The following is a 22,459-nucleotide window of genomic DNA, read 5'->3' as shown; positions in this document are numbered from 1 at the left end:
AAGCAGCGCAGTCATGAGCTGGCCATGGCCCAGCTGAACAACAGGGAGGCCCCGGCTGCGGTGAGTGAGGGGGGGCCCAAGCCTACAAAGAGCTTCGGTAAGAGCTTCCTGGCCCCGCGTAAGGAGGGGGAGGACATAGACACCTTCCTGACGGCCTTTGAGAATGCCTGCGAGCTGCACCAGGTGGACCCTGCAGACAGGATCCGGTGCCTCACCCCCTTACTGGACTCCACCGCCGTGGAGGTGTACAGCCGAATGAGAGGGGAGGAGGCGCGGGACTACAACCTGTTCAAAGAGGCCCTGCTCCGCGAGTTTGGGCTGACCCCGGAGATGTACCGGAAGAGGTTCCGGGGTCAACGTAAGACCCGGGAGGTCACATACCTGCAACTGGTCAACCGGGCGCAGGGGTACGCCCGCAAGTGGACGGCTGGGGCCCAAACTAGAGAGGACCTGCTTGACCTAGTTGTACTGGAGCACCTGTATGCGCAGTGCCCATCTGACCTGAAGCAGTGGCTGATGGACCGGAAGCCGGAGAACCCGCAGCATGCAGGCCGGCTGGCCGACCAATACATGGACAGTCGGGCGGGGGATGGCAGGGAGGAGTCTCGAGGGAGCAGGTCTGCCTCAACGCAGAGAGAGAGTCACCATGGGACCTCCCAGAAGGAGCCGAGGGAGGGCCCCCACCAAAGGGAAGCATCTGGCGTCAGGTCCAGCCGTCCCACTCGAGGGGACCCACGAGACATGGGCTGCTATCAATGTGGCCAACCGGGCCACGTACGGGGCCAGTGCCCCAAGCTCCGGGACAAACTGAGCAGACCAACCCCACACTGGGTCAACTTGGTAGAGACCCAGCCGGATGAGGGGCAGCGTTCGCAGGAAAGGGGGGTGGGCCGCGTACCCCCTGCGAAGGAGGGAGGGGGGCCCCGGGTGGACCCCTCCGAGGGGCTGGATGCTCCCAGCCCTGAGTTTGGGGTTTACAGGGTGGGCACGGGACTACCCCTCCGGAGCGAGTGCCTTGTTCCCCTGGAGGTAGACGGGAAGGAGGTCACTGGGTACTGGGATACGGGCGCAGAGGTGACGCTGGCCCGGCCGCAGGTGGTGGGCCCAGATCGGATGGTGCCCAACACCTACCTGAACCTGAGGGGTGTGATCGGGACCCCATTCAAGGTGCCTGTAGCGAGGGTGCACCTAAAGTGGGGGGACAAGGAGGGCCTCAAGGACGTGGGGGTGCACCCACATTTGCCCACGGAGGTGTTAATGGGGGGGGACCTCGAGGACTGGCCAAGTAACACTCAGGGTACCCTGTCCGTGAACCGTAGTCAGGGTCGACGCAGGGCTCTGCACCCTGACCCCGGGGAACGTACTCTGGCCGAGACACCGGACCCTGACCCGGTAGGGAGGGAACGCCCAGGGACAGGGCTCAGAGAGGCTGTGGCCCCAGACCCAGCCGGGGAGAGAGAGCAGATCCCCGTCCCTGCCCCAGCGGCTGAGTACCAGGCCGCGGTGCGGGAAGACCCCTCCTTGCGGAGGATAAGGGACCTGGCCAACCTCGGGGGGGGACAGACCATGGGACGAGGTGGCCGGAAAAGGTTCCTGTGGGAGAAGGGGCTCCTGTACCGAGAATGGGCTCCCCCAGGGAAGATGGAGTCAGGAGGGATCAGGAGGCAGCTGGTGGTACCCCAGGAGTATCGCCGCCAGCTGCTGTGCCAGGCCCATGACATGTCCCCCTCAGGGCACCAGGGAGCCTGGCGTACCCAGCAGAGGCTGCTGCAGAACTATTACTGGCCTGGGGTCTTTGCCCATGTCCGGCAGCACTGCCGCTCCTGTGACCTCTGCCAGAGGGGGAGGAAGGCCCGGGACAGGGGGGAGATGGGTGTAAGGCCCGGGCCCCACCCCGAGGAGCCTGTCCGGAGGGGGGCCAGGGTCAGGAGGGGGGCTCTGAACCGAGAGAGCCTGAATCACAGCCCCCCAGACTGGAACGTGGGGAGAAGGCCCCAGCCCAGGGTGCACCCCAGGGGTACTGGGGTGGGGAGAGGGCGCGGGCGGCATAAGGTTGTAGGTGGGTCCGAACTTCCCCGGGTCACTGGCTGGAGTGACCCCGCTCAGTTCAGTCTCGGAGGGGGGAGAGGTGTGAAGGAGTAGGAAGCACAGACTGTCTGTGCGGGGGAGGGGAGAGCCAGAGGTTTAGGTGAAGATGCAGGAATTCAACTGTGAGCTGAGCTTGGCCTGGGGGAGGGGAGATGACACCTCTGGCCAGGGGAGACAAAGGAAAGGAGCTGAGGAAAGAGGAGGGGCCGGAGGGAATGGGCAGACGAGTGCTGGCTGGAGAACAGAGGGGAGGCAGGGAGACCGAGCTCTGATCCCCAAGGGGGGCTGTGGGGCCCCCCAAGATGGACCTATCCGGGGGATCCGGTTATCTGTGCCTGCAAGACCTGTGTTGGACTGTGTTCCTGTCGTCTAAATAAACCTTCTGCTTTACTGGCTGGCTGAGAGTCCTGATGAATCTGCAGGGAGTGCGGGGGTGCAGGACCTGACTCCCCCACACTCCGTGACAGGGAGCTGCGGGGGCAGGGGGAGGGCGCTAGGGGCAGTGGCGAGGGGGTGCCTAGGAACGGGGCCAGCTCAGGGGCAGGGAGAGACCGCGCCCACTTCCTCCCCAGCTCAGGGGTCCCCAGAGCGCGACCTGCTCCTGCCCCCCCCTGCAGACACCCAGACCCGTCACCCGCCCCTGGAGACTGGCCCGCGGAGCCAGCAAGGGGCATCAGCCAGGCTGGTCGGCAGGCTGGGGGGGGCAAAGTGTGTGTGGGGGGGAACCAGAGCATCCACCCAGCCAAATGGGGGGGGCATCAGCCCCCCCCATCTCCAACCTCTCCCTAGGTTCTGCACCCCCGATCTCCAATGCCCCCCAGGGTTCAGCCTCCCATTTCCCAGGCCCCCCCAGGGACACAGCCCCCTCCCCATGACCTTCCCCCAGGGTTCAACCCCAGCCCCCGGGGCCCCCTGGTGTCCCCAGATTCGGCCCCCTCCCCCCAGTGCCCTAGGGTTCAACCCCCAGCCCCTCCGAATTCCCCTGGGTTCAACCCCTGGTACCCCCCGGTTTGGCCCCTTCCCCCCAGTGCCCCCAGGGTGCAACCCCCAGCCCCCCCAGTGCCCCCCGGTTCGGCCCCCGGCCCACCGGACGAAGTGGCTGTAGAGGCCGCTGGTGCTGTAGATGATGCGGGCGGCCTGCGACTCCTCGTGCTGGCAGCGGGTCAGGGACAGGGCGTCGTCCATGTGCCCCTCCTGGTGCAGGATGGCCTGGGGGGCGGGCAGAGCCGTGGGGTGAGCGGGGAACAGGAACCCCCCAACCCGGCCACCCGCCCCCCCTCTGGGCAGCCCCAGGGAACCCCCCCAACCCAGCCACCCGCCCCCCCTCTGGGCAGCCCTGGGACCCCCCCGGTGCGTCCCGCCCCCCCCTCTGGGCGGCCCCTGGGAGCCCCCCGGTGCGTCCCGCCCCCCTCTCTGGGCGGCCCCGGGGACCCCCTGGTGCGTCCCGCCCCTCCCCCCGGGCAGCTCCAGAAAACCCCCCCAACCTGGTCCCCCATCCCCCCTCTGGGCGGCCCCAGGGAAGCCCCCCAACCCGGCCACCTGCCCCCCTCTGGGCAGCCCCAGGGTACCCCCCAGTGCATCCCGCTCCCCCTCTGGGCGGCCCCGGGGACCCCCCCGGTGCGTCCCGCCCCCCCTCTGGGCGGCCCCAGGGAACCCCCCGGTGCGTCCCTCCCCCCCTCTGGGCGGCCCCGGGGACCCCCCCCGGTGCGTCCCGCCCCCACTCTGGGCGGCCCCAGGGAACCCCCCGGTGCATCCCGCCCCCCTTCTGGGCGGCCCCTGAGACTCCCCGGTGCGTCCCGCCCCCCCTCTGGGCGGCCCCTGGGACCCCCCCGGCGCGTCCCGCCCCCCCGGTGCGTCCCGCCCCCCCCTCTGGGCGGCCCCAGGAACCCCCCTCCCGGTGCGTCCCGCCCCCCCTCTGGGCGGCCCCTGGGGCCCCCCCGGTGCGTCCCGCCCCACACCCACCTTCCTCTTGAGCAGCCCCAGGCGCAGGGCCTTGGCGTCGGGCGCGGCGTAGGTCAGCCACAGGCCGCTGGCCGCGTGCTGCACGAAGCACATGGTCTCCCCGTACTTGATCTCGGCGGCCCCCATGCCCTCCACATCCCGCTTGGGCGCCACGTCCAGCTTCTCCTGCGGGGGGGGAGAATGGGGGAGAGGGGGCGCCGTGAGGAGAGGGGGGCACCAGGAATGTGGGGGGTGGGGGGCCGTGAGTGTGGGGGATGGGGATACTGGGAATGGGGGTTGCCGTGAGTGTGGGGGGGCCGTGAGTGGGGGGGATGGGGATGCTGGGAATGGGGGGGCCGTGAGTGGGGGGGCGTGAGTGTGGGGGATGGGGATGCTGGGAATGGGGGGGCGTGAGTGGGGGGGGGCGTGAGTGTGGGGGATGGGGATGCTGGGAATGGGGGGGCGTGAGTGTGGGGGGGCGTGAGTGTGGGGGATGGGGTTGCTGGGAATGGGGGGGCGTGAGTGGGGGGGCTGTGAGTGTGGGGGATGGGCATGCTGGGAATGGGGGGGCGTGAGTGGGGGGGGCTGTGAGTGTGGGGGATGGGGATGCTGGGAATGGGGGTTGCCGTGAGTGTGGGGGGAGCCGTCAGTGTGGGGGATGGGGATGCTGGGAATGGGGGTTGCCGTCAGTGTGGGGGGGGGCTGTGAGTGTGGGGGAGGGGGATGCTGGGAATGGGGGGGCGAGAGTGTGGGGTGGCTGTGAGTGTGGGGGATGGGGATGCTGGGAATGGGGGGGGCGTGAGTGTGGGGGGGGCTGTGAGTATGGGGGAAGGGTATGCTCGGAAAAGGGGGGGCGTTAGTGTGGGGGGGCAGGTGAGTGTGGGGGATGGGGAGGCTGGGAATGGGGGGGGGCGTGAGTGTGGGGGGGGCTGTGAGTGTGGGGGATGGGGATGCTGGGAATGGGGGTTGCCGTGAGTGTGGGGGATGGGGATGCTGGGAATGGGGGGGGCGTGAGTGTGGGGGGGGGCTGTGAGTGTGGGGGATGGGGATGCTGGGAATGGGGGGGCGTGAGTGTGGGGGGGCTGTGAGTGTGGGGGATGGGGATGCTGGGAATGGGGGGGCGTGAGTGTGGGGGGGGCTGTGAGTGTGGGGGATGGGGATGCTGGGAATGGGGGGGGGCCGTAGCTGGGGGGGGTAATGAAAACATGGGGGCTGGTGGGGGCAGGCACAAAGGAGGCTGTGAATGTGGGGTGAACGGGGGGAGGGGCTGGGAATGCAGGGACTGGGGGGGTGGCTGCCACTGGGGGAACGGGGTGGGGAGAAGGGAAGGGCCTCGGCTCGGGCCCGGCCCCCCCCCCCCCGGCCGTAGAAGGACGAGCCGCAGCCCCCGACTCTCGGCTCAGCTGTCTCCGGGGGTCACCCCCCACACTGCCCCTGCTCTCACGCCAGGGGAGTCAGTGCTGCCTGTCCTGGCACCTGGGGGCAGGCGAGGGGGCGTCCAGCCGTCAGCCCCCCAGCCGGACAGTCCACCCTGCGCTGAGATGCGGCTGCCTCTGGGGTGGGGCGTGGGGGCTGTTTGCTCTCCCACACTCAACACTATGGGAGGGGAAGTGAGGGAAAATCCCACCTTCAAGACAGATGTTAGTGGCCCCGCCCCCCGGGCGCCCCCCAGCCCCGCTCTCACCTTGGAGGCGCGGAAGCAGAAGGCCGTGGCCTTGGTGTTGGCTTTCTCAGCGTCCACCACCACCAGCCCCTTGTCCTCCGTCAGGCCCAGGTAGCGCCCGGTGGTGACGTGCCGCACCCGGAACTGCTGCCCCCATCGCATGTAGCTCCCGCTCCAGCTGCCGGGGGGCAGAGAAACCCAGCGCTGGCGCCGCACCCCGGCTCCGGGCCCCCCAGCTCCACGGGAGGCCGGGTCATCCCAGACCCCCCCACTTCCCGCCCACCGGATGCAACGATTGTGGCTGGATTCGAACCCACCCCCCGTCCACATACATACAGTCCCCAACCTCCCCCGGTCCATAATTCCTCCCTCGTCCACACAGTCCCCAACCCCCTGCTCCGTACAGTCCCCCTGGTCCATACAGTCCCCGACCCTCTGGTCCATACAGTCCCCTTGGTCCATACAGTCCCCGACCCTCTGGTCCATACATCCCCTTGGTCCATACAGTCCCAAACCCCCTGGTCCATACAGTCCCCACCCCCTGCTCCATACAGTCCCCGACCCTCTGGTCCATACAGTCCCCTTGGTCCATACAGTCCCCACCCCCTGCTCCATACAGTCCCCAACCCCCTGGTCCGTACAGTCCCCCTGGTTCATACAGTCCCCACCCCCTGCTCCATACAGTCCCCAATCCTCTGGTCCATACAGTCCCCTTGGTCCATACAGTCTCCCACCCCCTGGTCAATACAGTCCCCGACCCTCTGGTCCATACAGTTCCCTTGGTCCATACAGTCCCCAACCCCCTGGTCAATACTATCCCCCCCCACCCCAGCCTATACAGTCACTCACTTCCCTGTCCATACAGTCCCCTTGGTCCATATAGTTCCCAACCCCCTGGTCCATACACTCCCAAGCCCCGGTCAATACAGTCCCCCCCGGTCCCCAACCCCCTGGTCTATATAGTTCCCCCCCCCCGGCCTATACGGTCACTCACTTCCCTGTCCATACAGTCCCCCAGGTCCGTACACTCCCAACCCCCGGTCAATACAGTCCCCAACCCCCTGGTCTATATAGTTTCCCCCCCCCCCGGCCTATACAGTCACTCACTTCCCTGTCCATACAGTCCCTGCCCCCACCCCACATCATCCAGCACCATCGTCCCAGGCCGGCGCCCCCTTTCTCCAGGCCGGGGGGGAGGGGGGGCAGAACCCGCAATTCCCCTACCTGATGCGCAACGGCTCCAGCCTCCAGAGGGAGCGGGCGTGGGTGCAAACACCGCCGCCCTCGTAGTTCACCACCCTGCCGACGAGAGAGGGGGAGCGTTGGGGGTGGGTGGGAGGGGAAACTGAGGCATGGAGAGGGCTGTGACTCGCCTGAGGTTGCCCAGCAGGGTGTGGCAGAGCCAGGAACAGAGCCCAGGAGCCTGCTCCCCCCTCCCCTGGGTTACACGACCACGTCACTCTCCATCCCCCGGCCCAGGCAGGGACCCCCAGGCCACGCCCTTAGCTAGAGCTCCCAGTGCCAAAGGCCACGGGTTCGCGCCCCGCTGGGGTGGGTGTCGAATCGTCCTCCGGGCCGTACCTGCGCTCCTCCTCGCCCTGCTCGCTGGAGGAGATGGTGAGGCATTCGTCCATGTGCCCGTGGAAGAGACGCAGGACATGACCCCCCGTCACGTACCCTGGCAGGAGAGGAGAAACCAGCGAATGTCAGTGCCGGGGCGGGGAGGGCCAGTGACGCAGGGAACCCAGGAGTTCTGGCTCCCAACCATTCCCTCCCCACACCCCCCGCTGTAACCACCAGACCCCACTCCCCTCCCAGAACCAGAGATAGAACCCAGGAGTCCTGGCACCCAGCACCCCCCCACACCCGGTTTAATCAATGGACCCCACTCCGTTCCCAGAGCTGGGGTAGAACCCAGGAGTCCTGGCTCCCAGCCCCCCCTGCTCTAACCACTAGACCCCACTCCCCTCCCAGAGCTGGGGAAAGAACCCAGGAGTCCTGGCTCCCAGCCCCCCTGCTGTAACCAATGGACCCCACTCCCCTCCCAGAGAAGGGTAGAACCCAAATGTCCTGGCCCTCTCCCTTCTATCAGAGGGGCAGGGAGTCGCCTCCACCCAGGGACCTGCAACCCCCCAGCTCCTAGTGTCATGGCCATGGGCTCAGGGGCCGCCCACAGGGCTGGCATGGGGCAGGGGATCCCGGGGCCGGCGGCAGGAACCCAAAACCCCTGGGAGCAGGGCGGGGGGAAACTGACCTTCCTCGCAGCCCGAGCAGATGGGGTTCATGTTCCAGAGCGTCTGCATGAAGGAGGCGTCGGCCTGCAGGTCCCCGCTGGCCGTGGAGAGGTGCTGGGTGGGGGGAGAGAGACAGAAAGGTGGGGGGGTCGGCACAAACCCAGGAGTCCGGGCCCAGAACCACCTGCCTCTCCCACATACCTGTACCTGAGGTCGTCTCATTGGGTCAGCAGACCCATGCATGAGGGGCTGGCACACCCATGCACGGATGCAGCCACACACACATACAGGGGGCTTGTACACCCATGCACACACACATGGATGTAGCCACATACACGCACGGGGGGGCTTGCACATCCATGCACGGATGCAGCCACACACCCACTCTGGTACACACACGCACGCTCCCTTGGACATCCACAGACACAACCCCTTGCACACGTGCAAACACATCCATGCCCCACACGTGTGCACGCACACAACACGCATGTACACCCAGGCACACACACACGTGCGCACAGACCTACTCACCAGGTAGCGCTCGGAGGAGACGCTGACTAAGATGAGGTCGTCCCCGACTCGAACTTTTTCGCCCTCCGACCGCTGCTTGGAGGCGGGGTGGATGATCCACCAGCAGGCTTCCCCTGGGGTCAGGACACAGACAGGGCACAGGTGCGGCCGGCAGCCAGGGGGGGCAGGGAGGGGATAGGCCCAGGGACAGCCCTGGCCCCCCTCCCGATTCACAGGGCCCCCCCTCACCTGCTGCACCCCCTTGGGCACCGTGAAGGCTGGAACGTGGGGGCCACCCTGCCCTGGACCCTCCCGCCAGCCCAGAGCACCTGGGCAGGAACCTGGCCCCACCGGACTGCAGCAGGGCTGGGCCTCACCCCACGGCGGCACAGCCCGGCAGTTGGGAACCCCCCACCGCGCTCTGAGAACTGTGGTGCCCCCACTCCTCCTCCTCTCTTTAGGCTGATCACAGGCAGGCGCCGACCAAGCCCCCTGGAGGGTTTGTCACTGACCATGGGGCCCTGCATCTGAACCCCTGGGGTCAGGGAGCCAGGGCTTAAGGGGCATCCGAGCAGGGAGGCGTTGCCAACCCAGCAGGAAGGTGGCAGGTGTCTGCAGCTGGCACAGGCCCCTGGGCCGGGCAAATGCGGACGAACCATGACGGTATGAATGGAAACACTTGGCGGCGACACAGCGCTGCATGCTGGGCAGATGGGGAAACTGAGGCACAGAGCGGGGCAGGGACTTGCCCCAGGTCACATGGTGATCTGGGTCTGAGAAGGGGTGGGGCCTAGTGCTGGGAGCCAGGATTCCTGAGTTCTACCCCCAGCTCTGGGCTGGGAGTGGGGTCTAGTGGTTAGAGTGGGGGGGTGGGAGACTGGGAGCCAGGACTCCTAGGTTCTAACCCCTGCTGTGGGGGGTAAGGTCTAGGGGTTACAGAAGGGGGACCAGGAGCCAGGACTCCAGGGTTCTATTCCCCCTGGCTTGCTGGCTCAGCTTGGACAAGTCACTGCCCCTGTATGTGCCTCTGTTTCCCCAACAGCAGTGTCTGTGCAGCACCATGCACAACCGAGTCCCAGTCCAGGGGTGTGGTTTCCAGGTACTACCATAATACACTTAATTAAGAGCAATGAAAATGTCCAGCATCGCAGTGGGTTCTGGTCCATGGCTGGGGCTCCCAGGTGCTACCGTAATACACCTAACCAAGAACCTCTGCATTGTCGGTCGTGCCGCCCCTACCTGAGGCGTCCTCCTGGAGCCCCACGTCGAAGGCCAGTTTGTCCGTCAGGGAGCGGGACGTGGTCAGGCAGCTCAGGTACTGTCAGGGCAGGAGGCAGCAGGGTTAGTAGGGAGCGGAGCTGACACCGCCTGGCGGGGAGGACGTTGGCGTGGGAGCCAGGACTCCTGGGTTCCATCCCCGTCTTTCGGAGGGTCTGACGGAGCGGGGGGGTTTCTTACAGCTTTGCACGAACACGGCGTGCGCCTCAGTTTCCCTGGGTGCTGCGTGTGTAACGAGGGGCTGGGAGGGGGGTTGTTGTGGTGCAGGACCAGGTGTGACCTCACCTGGCAGCGGGACCCTGACAACAGCCTGGAAATTGGGTACCCAGCAACTAGTGCCCGGGAGCCCCCCCGCCCCCCAGCCGGTTCTGGCCAGTGGGCTGAAAACAGGCTGAGCGGAGAGGACCCCGTGACCTGCCCAGCCCAGCTGGGTCCAGCCAGCAGGGGAACAAAGGCCTGTTTACCTGGGACCTAAGACAAAGGACGGAGGAGGAGCAGTTGGGGGAGGGGACATGGGGGGGTCGGCTGGACTGGGGACAAGGAGCAGCTGGAGCCCACCTGAGCTGGGCCAGACCCAGCTGGTCGGGGCTGAGAGTGGCCAGGCCCAAGGGCCCTGAGAACTGCCCGGGGGGCTGCGTCCAGACGTTCAATAAACCTGTTTGATGCCGGCGGAGAGGCCGTGCAGTCTGGAGATGGGGAGGGGTCCGGGGGCCCAGAGCGAGGGGACTCCCTGAGGGGGCCCGCGGGAGAGAGAGGCCGGCTGGAGAAGGGCCGAGAAGGGCGTCACACGAAGGGGGCTCCGTACGGACGCGCTGCAGAGAGACGCAGGGCTGCGGAACGGGGCCGGAGAGCTGCCCCGGGACGGCTCACATCTGGCATTGGCTCCTGGCAGACCCGTGCTGCGCCCCGTCGCCCCTTGGCATTCCCTGGAACGTGCCCCCCCGCGCGGGCATGGGACGCATGACGCGGGGGTTTAAAATAGAGCCGCCCGGCCTGGAAGCCTGTGACGCAAAACAGCCCCAGCTGTCGGCAGGACCCTGGAAGGCAAAAGGTTGCAGGGCCCTGGCAGGGGCATGGGCAGAAGGGCATTCGGGGCAGTGCCAGCAGAGCGTTTGGGCACAGAAAGAAGCCAGTGGAGGAAAATGAGGCAGCGAAAGGCCGGAGCCGCTGGAGGAGCAGCACCGGAAAACGGCACAACGGCACCATCTCCTGCGCCGGGCGAGTGCCCAGTGCCTAGGGCGCCCGGGGGAGCTGCAGGAAGGAGCGGTGTCTGCCGTGCTGCCCCGGGGAAAGGAGTGACCCCAGCTGCTGGGCCCATCACCCCGGCGTGACGCCCAGCACACGTACCCAGCATGCACTGCACCCCCCGCCCCGTGCCCATCACCCCGGCGTCCCACCCGGCACACGTACCCAGCATGCACTGCACCCCCCGCCCCGTGCCCATCACCCCGGTGTCCCACCTGGCACACGTACCCAGCATGCACTGCACCCCCCGCCCCGTGCCCATCACCCCGGCGTCCCGCCCAGCACACGTACCCAGCATGCATTGCACCCCAGCCCATCACCCCGGCATCCTGCCCAGCACACGTACCCAGCATGCATTGCACCCCGGCCCATCACCCCGGTGTCCCACCCGGCACATGTACCCAGCATGCACTGCACTCCCCACCCCATGCCCATCACCCTGGCGTCCCGTCCAGCACACGTACCCAGCATGCACTGCACCCCCCGCCCCGTGCCCATTACCCCGGCGTCCCGCCCAGCACACATACCCAGCATGCATTGCACCCCGGCCCATCACCCCGGTGTCCCACCCGGCACACGTAACCAGCTGCACCCCGGCCCATCACCCCGGCATCCCACCCGGCACACGTACCCAGCATGCATTGCACCCCCGGCCCATCACCCCGGCGTCCCACCCGGCACACGTACCCAGCATACACTGCACCCCCCGCCCCGTGCCCATCACCCCGGCGTCCCGCCCAGCACACGTACCCAGCATGCATTGCACCCCCGGCCCATCACCCCGGCGTCCCACCCGGCACACGTACCCAGCATACATTGCACCCCCTGCCCCGTGCCCATCACCCTGGCGTCCCACCCAGCACACGTACCCAGCATGCATTGCACCCCCGGCCCATCACCCCGGCGTCCCACCCGGCACACGTACCCAGCATACATTGCACCCCCTGCCCCGTGCCCATCACCCCGGCGTCCCACCCAGCACACGTACCCAGCATGCACTGCACCCCAGCTGCTGGGCCCATCACCCTGGCGTCCCGCCCTGCTTTGCACTGCTCCCGCTCTGCCCGCCCCCTGCCCCCCACGCCCCCTCACTCACCATGGCGCTGTGGGAATGGCAGAGCAGGATGGCATGGCCGTAGAGCAGGGTCCTGTGCCCGCCGCCCTGTGAAGACTGGGGTGAAGCAGACAAGAGGAGGTGGCCGTCAGCGAGGGAACTCAGCACCCGCCGAAGGCCGGGTGAGACCAACAACTCGGGGAGCTGCCGGAGGGGCTAATTACAGCTCAACTCATCTCACTGGGGACCCACTTACCGCTGACCGGAGCTGGATTCAGACCAGCGACTCAGGGCTCCCGGGTGCCACAGCCCATGAGCAACGCCGCCCCCCCCATAGCCCCGAGAATCCAGCCCCGAGAATCCAGCCCTGGTTTAACGGGCCAGGACAGGGCACTGCCCGGCCGACCTGACGTGGCATCGAGCCCTCGTCTCTCTCCCCAGGCACCGAGGAGTGCGGCTGGTAGCCCTGGCCCCCCTCCCGATTCGAAACCCCCCCCGCTGCACCTCCTTGGGCACCGCGAAGGCTGGAACGTGGGGACCACCCTGCCCTGGACCCTCCCGCCAGCCCAGGGCACAACTCAGGAACCTGGCCCCACTGGACTGCAACAGGGCTGGGCCTCACCCCACGGCGGCACAGCCCGGCAGCTGGGAACCCCCCACCCCGCTCCGGGAACGGGGGGGGCATCCATCCTAAGTCAGCTCCCCCGCCCCCCATGAGAGCCAGTGCCGCTCCCGCCCCCAACCCCCACACTGTCCGACGGAAAGGCCGCGCCCTGCAGGCTGGAGCCCAGGTACGGATCTCGTCTGGCATGGGAAATGCTGGATACCAGGTGACACCCCCCTACGCCCACTGGCCCACCTGGGCCGCATGCGATTGCTGTTATTGCCTGGCACCTGCCAACCGAACAGTATCAATTGGTACCATGAATAATAGCGGCTCCGGTTCTACAGTCCATAGGCCGAATTAGTAGAGCATATACGGTCATTGTTTTACAGATCATATTACTAGAATATATACGGTCACTACTGGGCAGGCCATATTGTGAGAGCATATGTGGTCCCTATTGCATGGGCCATATTACTCGACTACACATGGTCATTATTGTACAGGCCTTATTACTAGTGTCAATATGGCGATTATTGCAAGGGCCAGTTATAGGGCCATCCCACTGTGTATGATCATGATAACATGGGCCATGGCACGTGGTCACTACATGTGCCCTATTACCATGTATAATCATATAACATGGCCTATTATATGATTATTAAACAGGAATATTACCATATATGAGGACTGTGCACATTATGTCCACATTATTGCCCGGGCCTTATTGCTGTATATGATCAGTGTTACATGGGCCATCTCATATAGTCAATATTGCCCAGGCTGTATTGCTGTATATGGTCAGTGTTATGCAGACCATCTCATATAGTCAATATTGGCTGGGCTGTATTGCTGTATATGGTCAGTGTTATGCAGGCCATCTCATATAGTCAATATTGCCCAGGACGTATTGCTGTATATGATCAGTGTTACATGGGCCATCTCATATAGTCAATATTGGCTGGGCCGTATTGCTGTATATGGTCAGTGTTATGCAGGCCATCTCATATAGTCAATATTGCCCGGGCCGTATTGCTGTATATGGTCAGTGTTATGCAGGCCATCTCATATAGTCAATATTGCCCAGGCCGTATTGCTGTATATGGTCAGTGTTACGCGAGCCATCTCATATAGTCAATATTGGCTGGGCCGTATTGCTGTATATGGTCAGTGTTATGCAGGCCATCTCATATAGTCAATATTGCCCAGGCCGTATTGCTGTATATGATCAGTGTTACATGGGCCATCTCATATAGTCAATATTGGCTGGGCCGTATTGCTGTATATGGTCAGTGTTATGCAGGCCATCTCATATAGTCAATATTGCCCAGGCCGTATTGCTGTATATGGTCAGTATTACGTGAGCCATCTCATACAGTTAACATTGCCCAGGCCGTATTGCTGTATATGGTCAGTGTTACATGGGCCATCTCATACAGTCAATATTGGCTGGGCCATATTGCTGTATATGGTCAGTGTTACGCAGGCCATCTCATATAGTCAATATTGCCCAGGCTGTATTGCTGTATATGGTCAGTGTTACGCAGGCCATCTCATATAGTCAATATTGCCCAGGCCGTATTGCTGTATATATATGGTCAGTGTTACGTGAGCCATCTCATACAGTCAATATTGCCTGGGCCGTATTGAAGTAATATGATCAGTATTATGTGGGCCTGGCACGCTCCTTATTTCACTATAAGAAGCTGCTGGTCGCAAGGGCCATATTGTTGTATATGGGCATGGTACCGCTCTGTTATATGAGCACTCCTGGCCCCTCTGTCGTGCACCGTCTCAACCCACGGCTAGTGAGGTAAAGAGGCTCAGAGAGACCCTGCGTCAGAAACCTCCACTCCCAGCATGCCGAGCGAGGCCATGGGGCAGACACCCCCCAACTCTGCACAGTGCCCCACGCCGGGGGGCCCGGCCTGTTGGCATTTAGGGACCATGCGGTGAAGGGAGGGATGGTGGAGGATGGCATCAAAACAGCACCGCAACTGGGAATGGGAGGGGCTAGTGAGGGAGGAGGGGTCATGGGGAGATGGAGCGAAGGATGGAGGGGGTGTCGGGGGGGGGAGGGGGCTGCCAGGAAGGAAAGGGTTACTCAGGGGAGGCGCTGGGGTTTCCACCTTGTCTGAATCGGGGTAAAAGGGGAATCATGGAGGCTCCTTTGTTCCCGCCACCCAACTCCACCCAGGGATCTCGAAGCACGGCCCAAACCCGGCCATTGCGCTGCATGGTATGTGAGGGACCCCTCGCCTGGCGCTGGGATGCAGCTGCCTCTGGGGTAGGGCTTGGGGGCCGTTTACACAAGGACCCCTCGCCCAGCACTGAGATGCAGCCGCCTCTGGGGTGGGGCATAGGGGTTGGTTACACAGGGACCCCTCGCCCACTGCTGAGATGCACCCAGCTCTGGGGTGGGGCACTGGGGCTAGTTAAACAGGGACCCCTTGCCTGGCACTGGGAGTTAGTGGTTAGAGCAAGAGGATTGAGAGTCAGGACTCCTGGGTCCCCTTTCTAGTTTTCCACGTACTCAGTGTGTGGAGTCAGGCAAACACTCGCCTGGCGCAGAAGCCGTGGGGCAGCATCCGATTGGCAAAGCACTCGGGGACCCTCCGGCGGCTGAGCATAGGGACATGATCAGCATCGCCCTCCGGGACGCAAATCAAGGGGGCTTGTGGGAGCTTCAGGAGACAGTGTCTGCCCTGGCCTCATGGGAACGGCCCTTGGGGGGCTCTAGCCGAGACAGTGGGGGTCCCGTTTGGCCACCCTAGCTCCCAAGGGGGCGCTGTGTTCTCCAGAGCGGCTGCCGGGGGGAGCAGGTGGGAACCCCAGCGGATGCACGTGGGAGATGGTGGGGGGTGTTTAGGAAGGGGGGGGTCACTGCAGTGAAATCGGCACATACCCACTTGTCCAAGTCGACACCCTAGAGCGTCGGCAGATGGGTGGAGAAGCAAAGGAGAGAGAAAGGGAGAAGAGAAGAGATGAACCGACCGCCTGCCTGGGGTGGGGCTGGCTGGGACCCCCCCCCAGCTCCGCCTCTCCCTGAGCAAAGGGCACAGGATAAGCCACGGGCAGAGGGTGAGGGGACAAGCGGGGACAGTCAAAATCGCTGCCTGGGCCAGGCCTTTTCCTCCCAACTCGCCGGCGGCCTGGGGAACTCCCCACCACTAGACATTCCTGTGCTCGGCAGGGCTACCGAAAAGGCGGGGCCCAGTCTGAGAGAGGGAATGGAGAGGGGACCCAGAGGAGCCAGGGGGCCTCCGAGGGCAGCTCGTCATGGGGGTCAGGAGGGAACGTCCCATGGGGCAGGGGTTCTGGGCCATTCCTCAGAAGCAGCCGGTGACGGGCCCCTGGGCTGGATGGGTCCCTGGTTCTGCTCCAGCCCGTTCTACCCAGCCCCGAGACTCGTCCTGCATTTCCCTTCCCAGATCACTTCATTCCCCCTTCCCCGGCCCCCTGGCCCCCCATCTCCCCCACTGCCCCCCAGCGTCCGCTGTACACCCCAGGGAGCCCCAGACACCCGTAGGGCCGACGGGCACAGCCATGGGACGGAGAGAGGGCCTCCCCTTTCTCCCCCAGGCAATGCCCCCCCGGCTCGTCCCCCCACACTCACCTCGCTGCCCACCTCCATGGTGTTCGCCAGCATCTCCTGCAGGGCGCGGACGGAGAGCGACTGCTCCAGGATGAAGCAGCAGATAGCCAGGTCCGGGGGGACATTCTGCAGGGAGACGGGAACAGGGTCAGAGGGGGTCTGCCGCCCCCCATGGGGAACCAGACACGCGGCCCTGGAGCCACGGCCCAAGGGGAGCGGTGGGGGAAGCCGGAGAGGACTGGAGGGGGTGTGTGTGTCATAGCACCCGCCCAGGGAGATTCTCCCGCAGGGGGCTGGCGCTTGGGGGAGAGGAAGGGGCTGAGGCAGCTGGGATTGTGTCTGCAAAGGGGGGTGGGAGATGGGGAGGGGTTCGGGCTGCAGGGTCGCTCACCCCTCCCCGGCCTGGGGCTCAGCGAGGACGGGGGGGACGGGGCTCCGGGGGCTCACCTGGGCGTTGGAGGTCGACTCCAGGAAGCAGAGGCGGTTGCCGAAGCCCTCGGCCGCCAGGCACAGCTTCAGTTGCTCCTTGAGGATGGTGGCGGAGCACTGCAGGACGACTTCATCCTCCTGGGGCAGGGAGACATGGGGGGGGGCGCTCAGGACTCCTGGGTTCTATTCCAGGCTCAAGGAGGGGTCTAGTGGTTAGCACGGGGGGGGGGGGGCAATGGTGGTGGGGGAAGTCCGAGAGCCAGGACACCTGGGTTCTATCCCAGGTTCTGCCACTGGCTCACTGGGCCGAACCCCTCCGTGCCCCCGTCCCCCACCCTGTAACATGGGAAGGGCCTCGGGGGCTGACAGGGCCGCGGGGGAGGGGGGCTGACAGCTGGGGGGAGGGGTTGGATCTCCCCCCACTCGTGACTGTGCTGTCGTCAGGAATCGACCCCAGGAGTCCCGACTTGCAGCCCCTTGCTCCACCCCCTAGACCCCGCTCCCCTTTGGTGCTGGGGGGGGGGCAGATTCCTGCAGAGCCACAGCCCCGCCCCCCATGCAACACAGTGAACAGACCCTGCAGGTGCCCCCAAAGTGCCCCCTCCGCTCCGCCCGGGGGGATCAGGGCAGGTTCCGCCCCTCAGGCCAGGGGTGAACAAGCCTCTGAGAGGCTCCAGGACCCGCGGGCACCTGGCCCTGCCCGTCAGTGGGGGGATCCCCCCCCCCCCCCCGCAGGCTGGCTCTCCCCTACACACTGCACTTGGAGAGACAGCCGGCCGCTCCAGCAGCGTCAAACCGGAGTCACTCCGGATCTACCCCAGTGCTGGCAGGGGCAGGCCCGGCTGCGTTCAGCCTGCTCTGCCAGGGCTAATTAGCCGCCCGGGGCTGCGGGGGCGGGCGAAGGCTCAGACCCTGTTGGGGGGGCACATTCAACCAGGTGTCAGGAGAACGACTCAGGGAGCAGAATTCATTGCCCGGGGCCCCCACACAGTGCCAGCGGGCACCTCGCCTCCTGCCTACAGGCGCTCATTAGCCGCACACGCTGGGAGTTCGAGCCGGGGGGGGGGGGGGGGGATGGGCTGGGAGTCAGGTCTCCTGGGTTCTCTCCCCAGCTCTGGCAGTGGTTAGCGCAGGGGACTCCTGGGTTCTTCCCATTCCCCACCCCCCACCCCCACTTCACTCCTGGGGTGAAGCGCGGGGGCTGTTTATACCGGGAACCCTCCTCTGGCACTGGGATGCAGCCACCTCTGGGGTGGGGCGCAGGGGCTGGGGAGCAGCTGCCCTGCATTTGAAGACCGGAAGTGGCGGGATACAACAGCCTCTTAAAACGGCCAGGCAGGCAGAGCAGCCGAAGACACAGCACTGAGGATGGGGGTGGGGGTGGCGCTTCATTCGGGGGGGGGAGCCCCCTGCCATCGGGGGGCAGAGCTCAGTGACCCGCCAGCACCCTGGGGCTCTCATGACGGGCAGGGAGATGCAGTTCCCTCCACATGTCCCAGCCAGGCCCCACGGCCACCCCCAGATATGACTGCCCCCCCCGGCCCTCCCCACTGCTCTGCTCCCCCCCCACCTCCCTCGAGGTGCATCCCCACCCCCCAACTGCCCCCCCACCCACATAGGGTGCTCCCTCCGCATTGCCCTGCCTGGGCCAACTCAGGTTACAAGACAGGTGCTATTTCCACAGGGGAATGTGCCGGGTCAGCCCCCGCCGTGCTACCATTCCCCCCCCTGCGGGGAGATCAGCCCCCCGCACCCCCACCGAGCCAGGGCACAGCAATGGGGGGGCCCATCCCCTGCCCCCTGGCCTAGGGAGAGGGGTGGCACCGGTGGCTCCTACATTTCCAGAGCCCTACCCACGCCATGCAGGCTGTGCAGCCCAGCATCTGCACCCAGCTGGCATCCTGCCCCATCCACACACCCCGCCCCTGCCTCCTCCAGAGCCTCTGGGTCCTCAAGATGCCAGGTCAATGGCACATACTCGGGGGGGGGGGTGTTGTGTGTAGGACGGTAGCACCCCGAGTCCCCCACCAAGATCAGGGCCCCATCGCTCAGACCCCCACCGAGGTCAGCGTCCCCTCGTGTCGGGCGTTGCAGAGACAGTCCCTGCCCCACATCTATAGAGCTCTGGCAGCCAGAGGAAGGATGATCATCCCCATTTCATAGATGGAGAAACTGAGGCCCGTGAAGGCCAAGTGACTTAGCCAAGGTCAGCCAGGGAGTTAGTGGCAGAGCCGGGGATTGAACTGAGATCCCTTGGCCCCAGTCTGATGCCGTAACCCCCAGGCCACCTCCCCTCTCAGCCCAGAACCCCGGGCGGGAGGGGCACACGGAGCCCCTGGCATGGGGGAACGGGGGACCCCGGCATGGAGGAGGGGATGGGGGTGCAGCGGGTCCCTGAACTAGTGGGCGGAGGGTGGCCCCAGGGGGCGATGGGGGCAACGGGGGCCCAGCAGGAGCCCTGGTGTCTCCGTGACGAAGGCCGGGCCCCCTCGGGGCTTCAGCCGCCTGCGAGGGGGACGAGAACCCAGCCCCGGGAGGCAAAGCGGCCGCCCGAGGGCAGGGAAGGGAACGTCCAGCATCCCATGGCCCGGCCCGAGCCCTCCCCAGCCCCCCAGGAACAGCGGGTGCCCCCCACCCTGGCCTGAGCCCCAGCAGCCAGATCTCCAGACTGCCCTGCCCCCCAGGCCCCTCGGCAGCCAGACTCCAGCCGTGCTGCGGGAGCCGGCTGAGAACCCAGCTCCGGGCCGGCAGGACCAAGCAGGTGGCACAGAAGCAGGGGGCCAAGGTGGGGCCGTTCCCGCCCCAGCCCCACCTCCGCACTGCCCAGAAAATGCCCCAGCGAGGGCAGATCCCCGGCCTGGAAAAGGCCGCCCGGCCCCCCCACTCCCCCCGCGGCGGCTTTTAAAGAGACGCACGCGGCTCAAAATAGACGGCTCCTCTCTGGGGAGGGGGGGGCAGCTATTATCAGCGCCACGAAGCAATTACCGAGCCCCAGCCTGGCCCCCCCGCTGGCCCCCCCGCTGGCCCCAGGGGCGGCACCGCCAGGGAACGGGTTTTGAGGACAAGATGGAAGGAAATGGGGCAGCGGCTGCGCCCTCCCCGCGCCCTTGAGAAATAAGGGGTGTGCCGGGCTTTTAAGGGCAGAGGTGTCTGGGGGGGTTTCTGGGAGGAAATGGGATCCCCCCCCCAATTGCTCCCATCCCCCCCAGCTCAGGCCAGGAGCTTATTTTGGGAGCCTGCACCTGTCAGACACATTCCTGCAAACCCAGCTAAGCGCATTGCTGCTGGTGCGGTCTGTGCCTATGGGGGGACCCCCCCGAGCCCTCCCCACTGACATTCACACAGTCCTGGCTCCTGCTTGGCCCCACTCCCCTCCCAGAGCCGAGGACAGAACCCAGGGGTCCTGGCTCCCAGCCCCCTGTTCTAACCACTAGACCCCACTTCCCTCCCAGAGATGGGAGAGAACCCAGGAGTCCTGGCTCCTAGCCCCACCCGGTTCTAACTCACTAGACCCCACTCCCCTCCCAGCGCTGGGAATAGAACCCAGGAGTCCTGGCTCCCAGCCCCCCTGCTTTGACCACTGGTCCCCACACCCCTCCCGCTAGCTGCGGCTGCTCCCGGGGTTGTGTGGCAGTGTCACACGGGCGGGTGGCAGGCGGGATATTTGGTTTCATACACAAACTGGTAGGAAAAATAAAGGCAGCAGCAGATTCCTCCTCTCCCTGCTGCTCCCCCCCCAACAGCTGAGCTGAATTTAGGACACAGCCCCCCCCCCAAGCCCTGTCGTTTTTCAGAGAACGAAACAAAGTCCTTGTATTTCCTGCTGGGGGCACCCAGCACCAGGGCAGCAGCCGGCCGACCGGAGACCTGCACAGACGCAGCTGAATGCAAGCTGTGAGAATATGGTGTACACCCCACCTCTGAGCCAGCCCCCCTGCTCTAACCACTAGCCCCCACTCCCCTCCCAGAGCTGGGAGAGAACCCAGGAGTCCTGGCTCCCAGCCCCCCCCCCGCTCTGACCACTAGACCCCACTCCCCTCCCAGAGCCGGGGCCAGAACCCAGGAGTCCTGGCTCCCAGCTCCCTGCTCTAACCACTAGACCCCACTCCTCTCCCAGAGCTGGGATAGAATCCAGGCGTCCTGGCTCCCAGCCCCCCCTGCTCTAACCACTAGATCCTGCTCCCTGCCCAGAGCTGAGGAGAGAACCCAGGAGTCCTGGCTCCCAGCCCCCTGCTCTAACCACTAGACCCCACTCCCTTCCCAGAGCTGGGGAGAGAACCCAGGAGTCCTGGCCCCGAGCCCCCCCTGCTCTAACCCACCAGACCCCATTCCCCCCCAGAGCTGGGGAGAGAACCCAGGAGTCCTGGCTCCCAGCCCCCCACTCTAACCACTAGACCCCACTCCCTTCCCAGAGCTGGGGAGAGAACCCAGGAGTCCTGGCTCCCAGCCCCCCCGCTCTGACCACTAGACCCCACTCCCTTCCCAGAGCTGGGGAGAGAACCCAGGAGTCCTGGCTCCCAGCCCCCCCGCTCTAACCACTAGACCCCACTCCCTTCCCAGAGCTGGGGAGAGAACCCAGGAGTCCTGGCTCCCAGCCCGTGCCCCTGTGCTCTAGCCACTAGACCCCACTCCCCTCCCAGAGCTGGGGAGAGAACCCAGGAGTCCTGGCTCCCATGCTCCCTCCGGGTTATTTCCTGGGCCCTGTGAGTTTAGCCGCAGCCTTGTCGCCCCGCGGGGATTTCGCTGGGACCAGGAGCCGCTAGCGGTGACCAGCAGGGGCAGGGGGAGCCCAGCCCCGGCCGTGGCCCTGCGTCCCCTGCTGATGCGGAACGGGCTCCCACCCGCTCCCCGGCAGCCTGGTCTTAGCACAGGGCTGGGGAACTGGCCGGAGCAGGGAGTGAGCCAGGGGGCTGGGGTGGAGCTGAGGGCTGGCCCCTGTGCATGCCATGGGGCGGGGGCCGACAGGGTGCCAGGCCAGAGGGGCATCAGTTATGGTGGGGGCAGAGCGCACGAGGCCATGGGGAATGGGGGGGGGTCGGGGCTGCTTGGTGCCATCGGGCGCTGGAGGAGGCAGTGTGTCTGCCGGGGGGGGGGCATGGGACCACGCCCCATGCTGAACCCCCTCCCCCACCTCATCTCCACCCCACCTCACAGCATCCCAGCCCCGCTCCACCACTGCATCCCCTCCCCTACCACACTGCATCACCTCCCCACATCCCAGCCCCACTCCCTGCACTGCATCCCCTCCCCTACCACACTGCATCACCTCCCCACATCCCAGCCCCACTCCCTCCACTGCATCCCCTCCCCTACCACACTGCATCACCTCCCCACATCCCAGCCCCACTCCCACCACTGCATCCCCTCCCCTACCACACTGCATCACCTCCCCACATCCCAGCCCCACTCCCTCCACTGCATCCCCTCCCCTACCACACTGCATCACCTCCCCACATCCCAGCCCCACTCCCTCCACTGCATCCCCTCCCCCACCACACTGCACCCCAACCAGCCCCACTCCCTCCACTGCATCCCCTCCCCCACCACACTGCACCCCAACCAGCCCCACTCCCTCCACTGCATCCCCTCCGCTACCACACTGCATCACCTCCCCACATCCCAGCCCCACTCCCTCCACTGCATCCCCTCCCCCACCACACTGCACCCCAACCAGCCCCACTACCTCCACTGCATCACCTCCCCCAACACACTGCACCCCTACCAGCCCCACTACCTCCACTGCATCCCCTCCCCCACCACACTGCACCCCAACCAGCCCCACTCCCTCCACTGCATCCCCTCCCCCACCACACTGCAC

The 22,459-nt window shown here is 65.6% G+C and overlaps 1 protein-coding gene across 1 annotated transcript in view; it reads right to left on the bottom strand.

The window, feature by feature from the left end:
* LOC123349812 (ryanodine receptor 1-like) overlaps positions 1-22,459 on the bottom strand; it is a 119,414-nt gene that overhangs the window by 93,685 nt on the left and 3,270 nt on the right. Inside the window, 11 exon segments of the mRNA XM_044988008.1 lie at positions 3,176-3,297; positions 4,051-4,215; positions 5,714-5,870; positions 6,917-6,991; positions 7,274-7,370; positions 7,947-8,040; positions 8,458-8,570; positions 9,676-9,754; positions 12,056-12,130; positions 16,234-16,338; positions 16,660-16,779. Coding sequence (XP_044843943.1) covers positions 3,176-3,297; positions 4,051-4,215; positions 5,714-5,870; positions 6,917-6,991; positions 7,274-7,370; positions 7,947-8,040; positions 8,458-8,570; positions 9,676-9,754; positions 12,056-12,130; positions 16,234-16,338; positions 16,660-16,779 — 1,202 coding nt within the window.

The sequence above is a fragment of the Mauremys mutica genome, chromosome 15, assembly GCF_020497125.1.
Source record: "Mauremys mutica isolate MM-2020 ecotype Southern chromosome 15, ASM2049712v1, whole genome shotgun sequence".
Taxonomy (NCBI): domain Eukaryota; kingdom Metazoa; phylum Chordata; order Testudines; family Geoemydidae; genus Mauremys; species Mauremys mutica.
The sequence above is the reverse complement of the archived record's forward strand: the minus strand, read 5'-3'. Positions and strand labels throughout refer to the sequence as shown.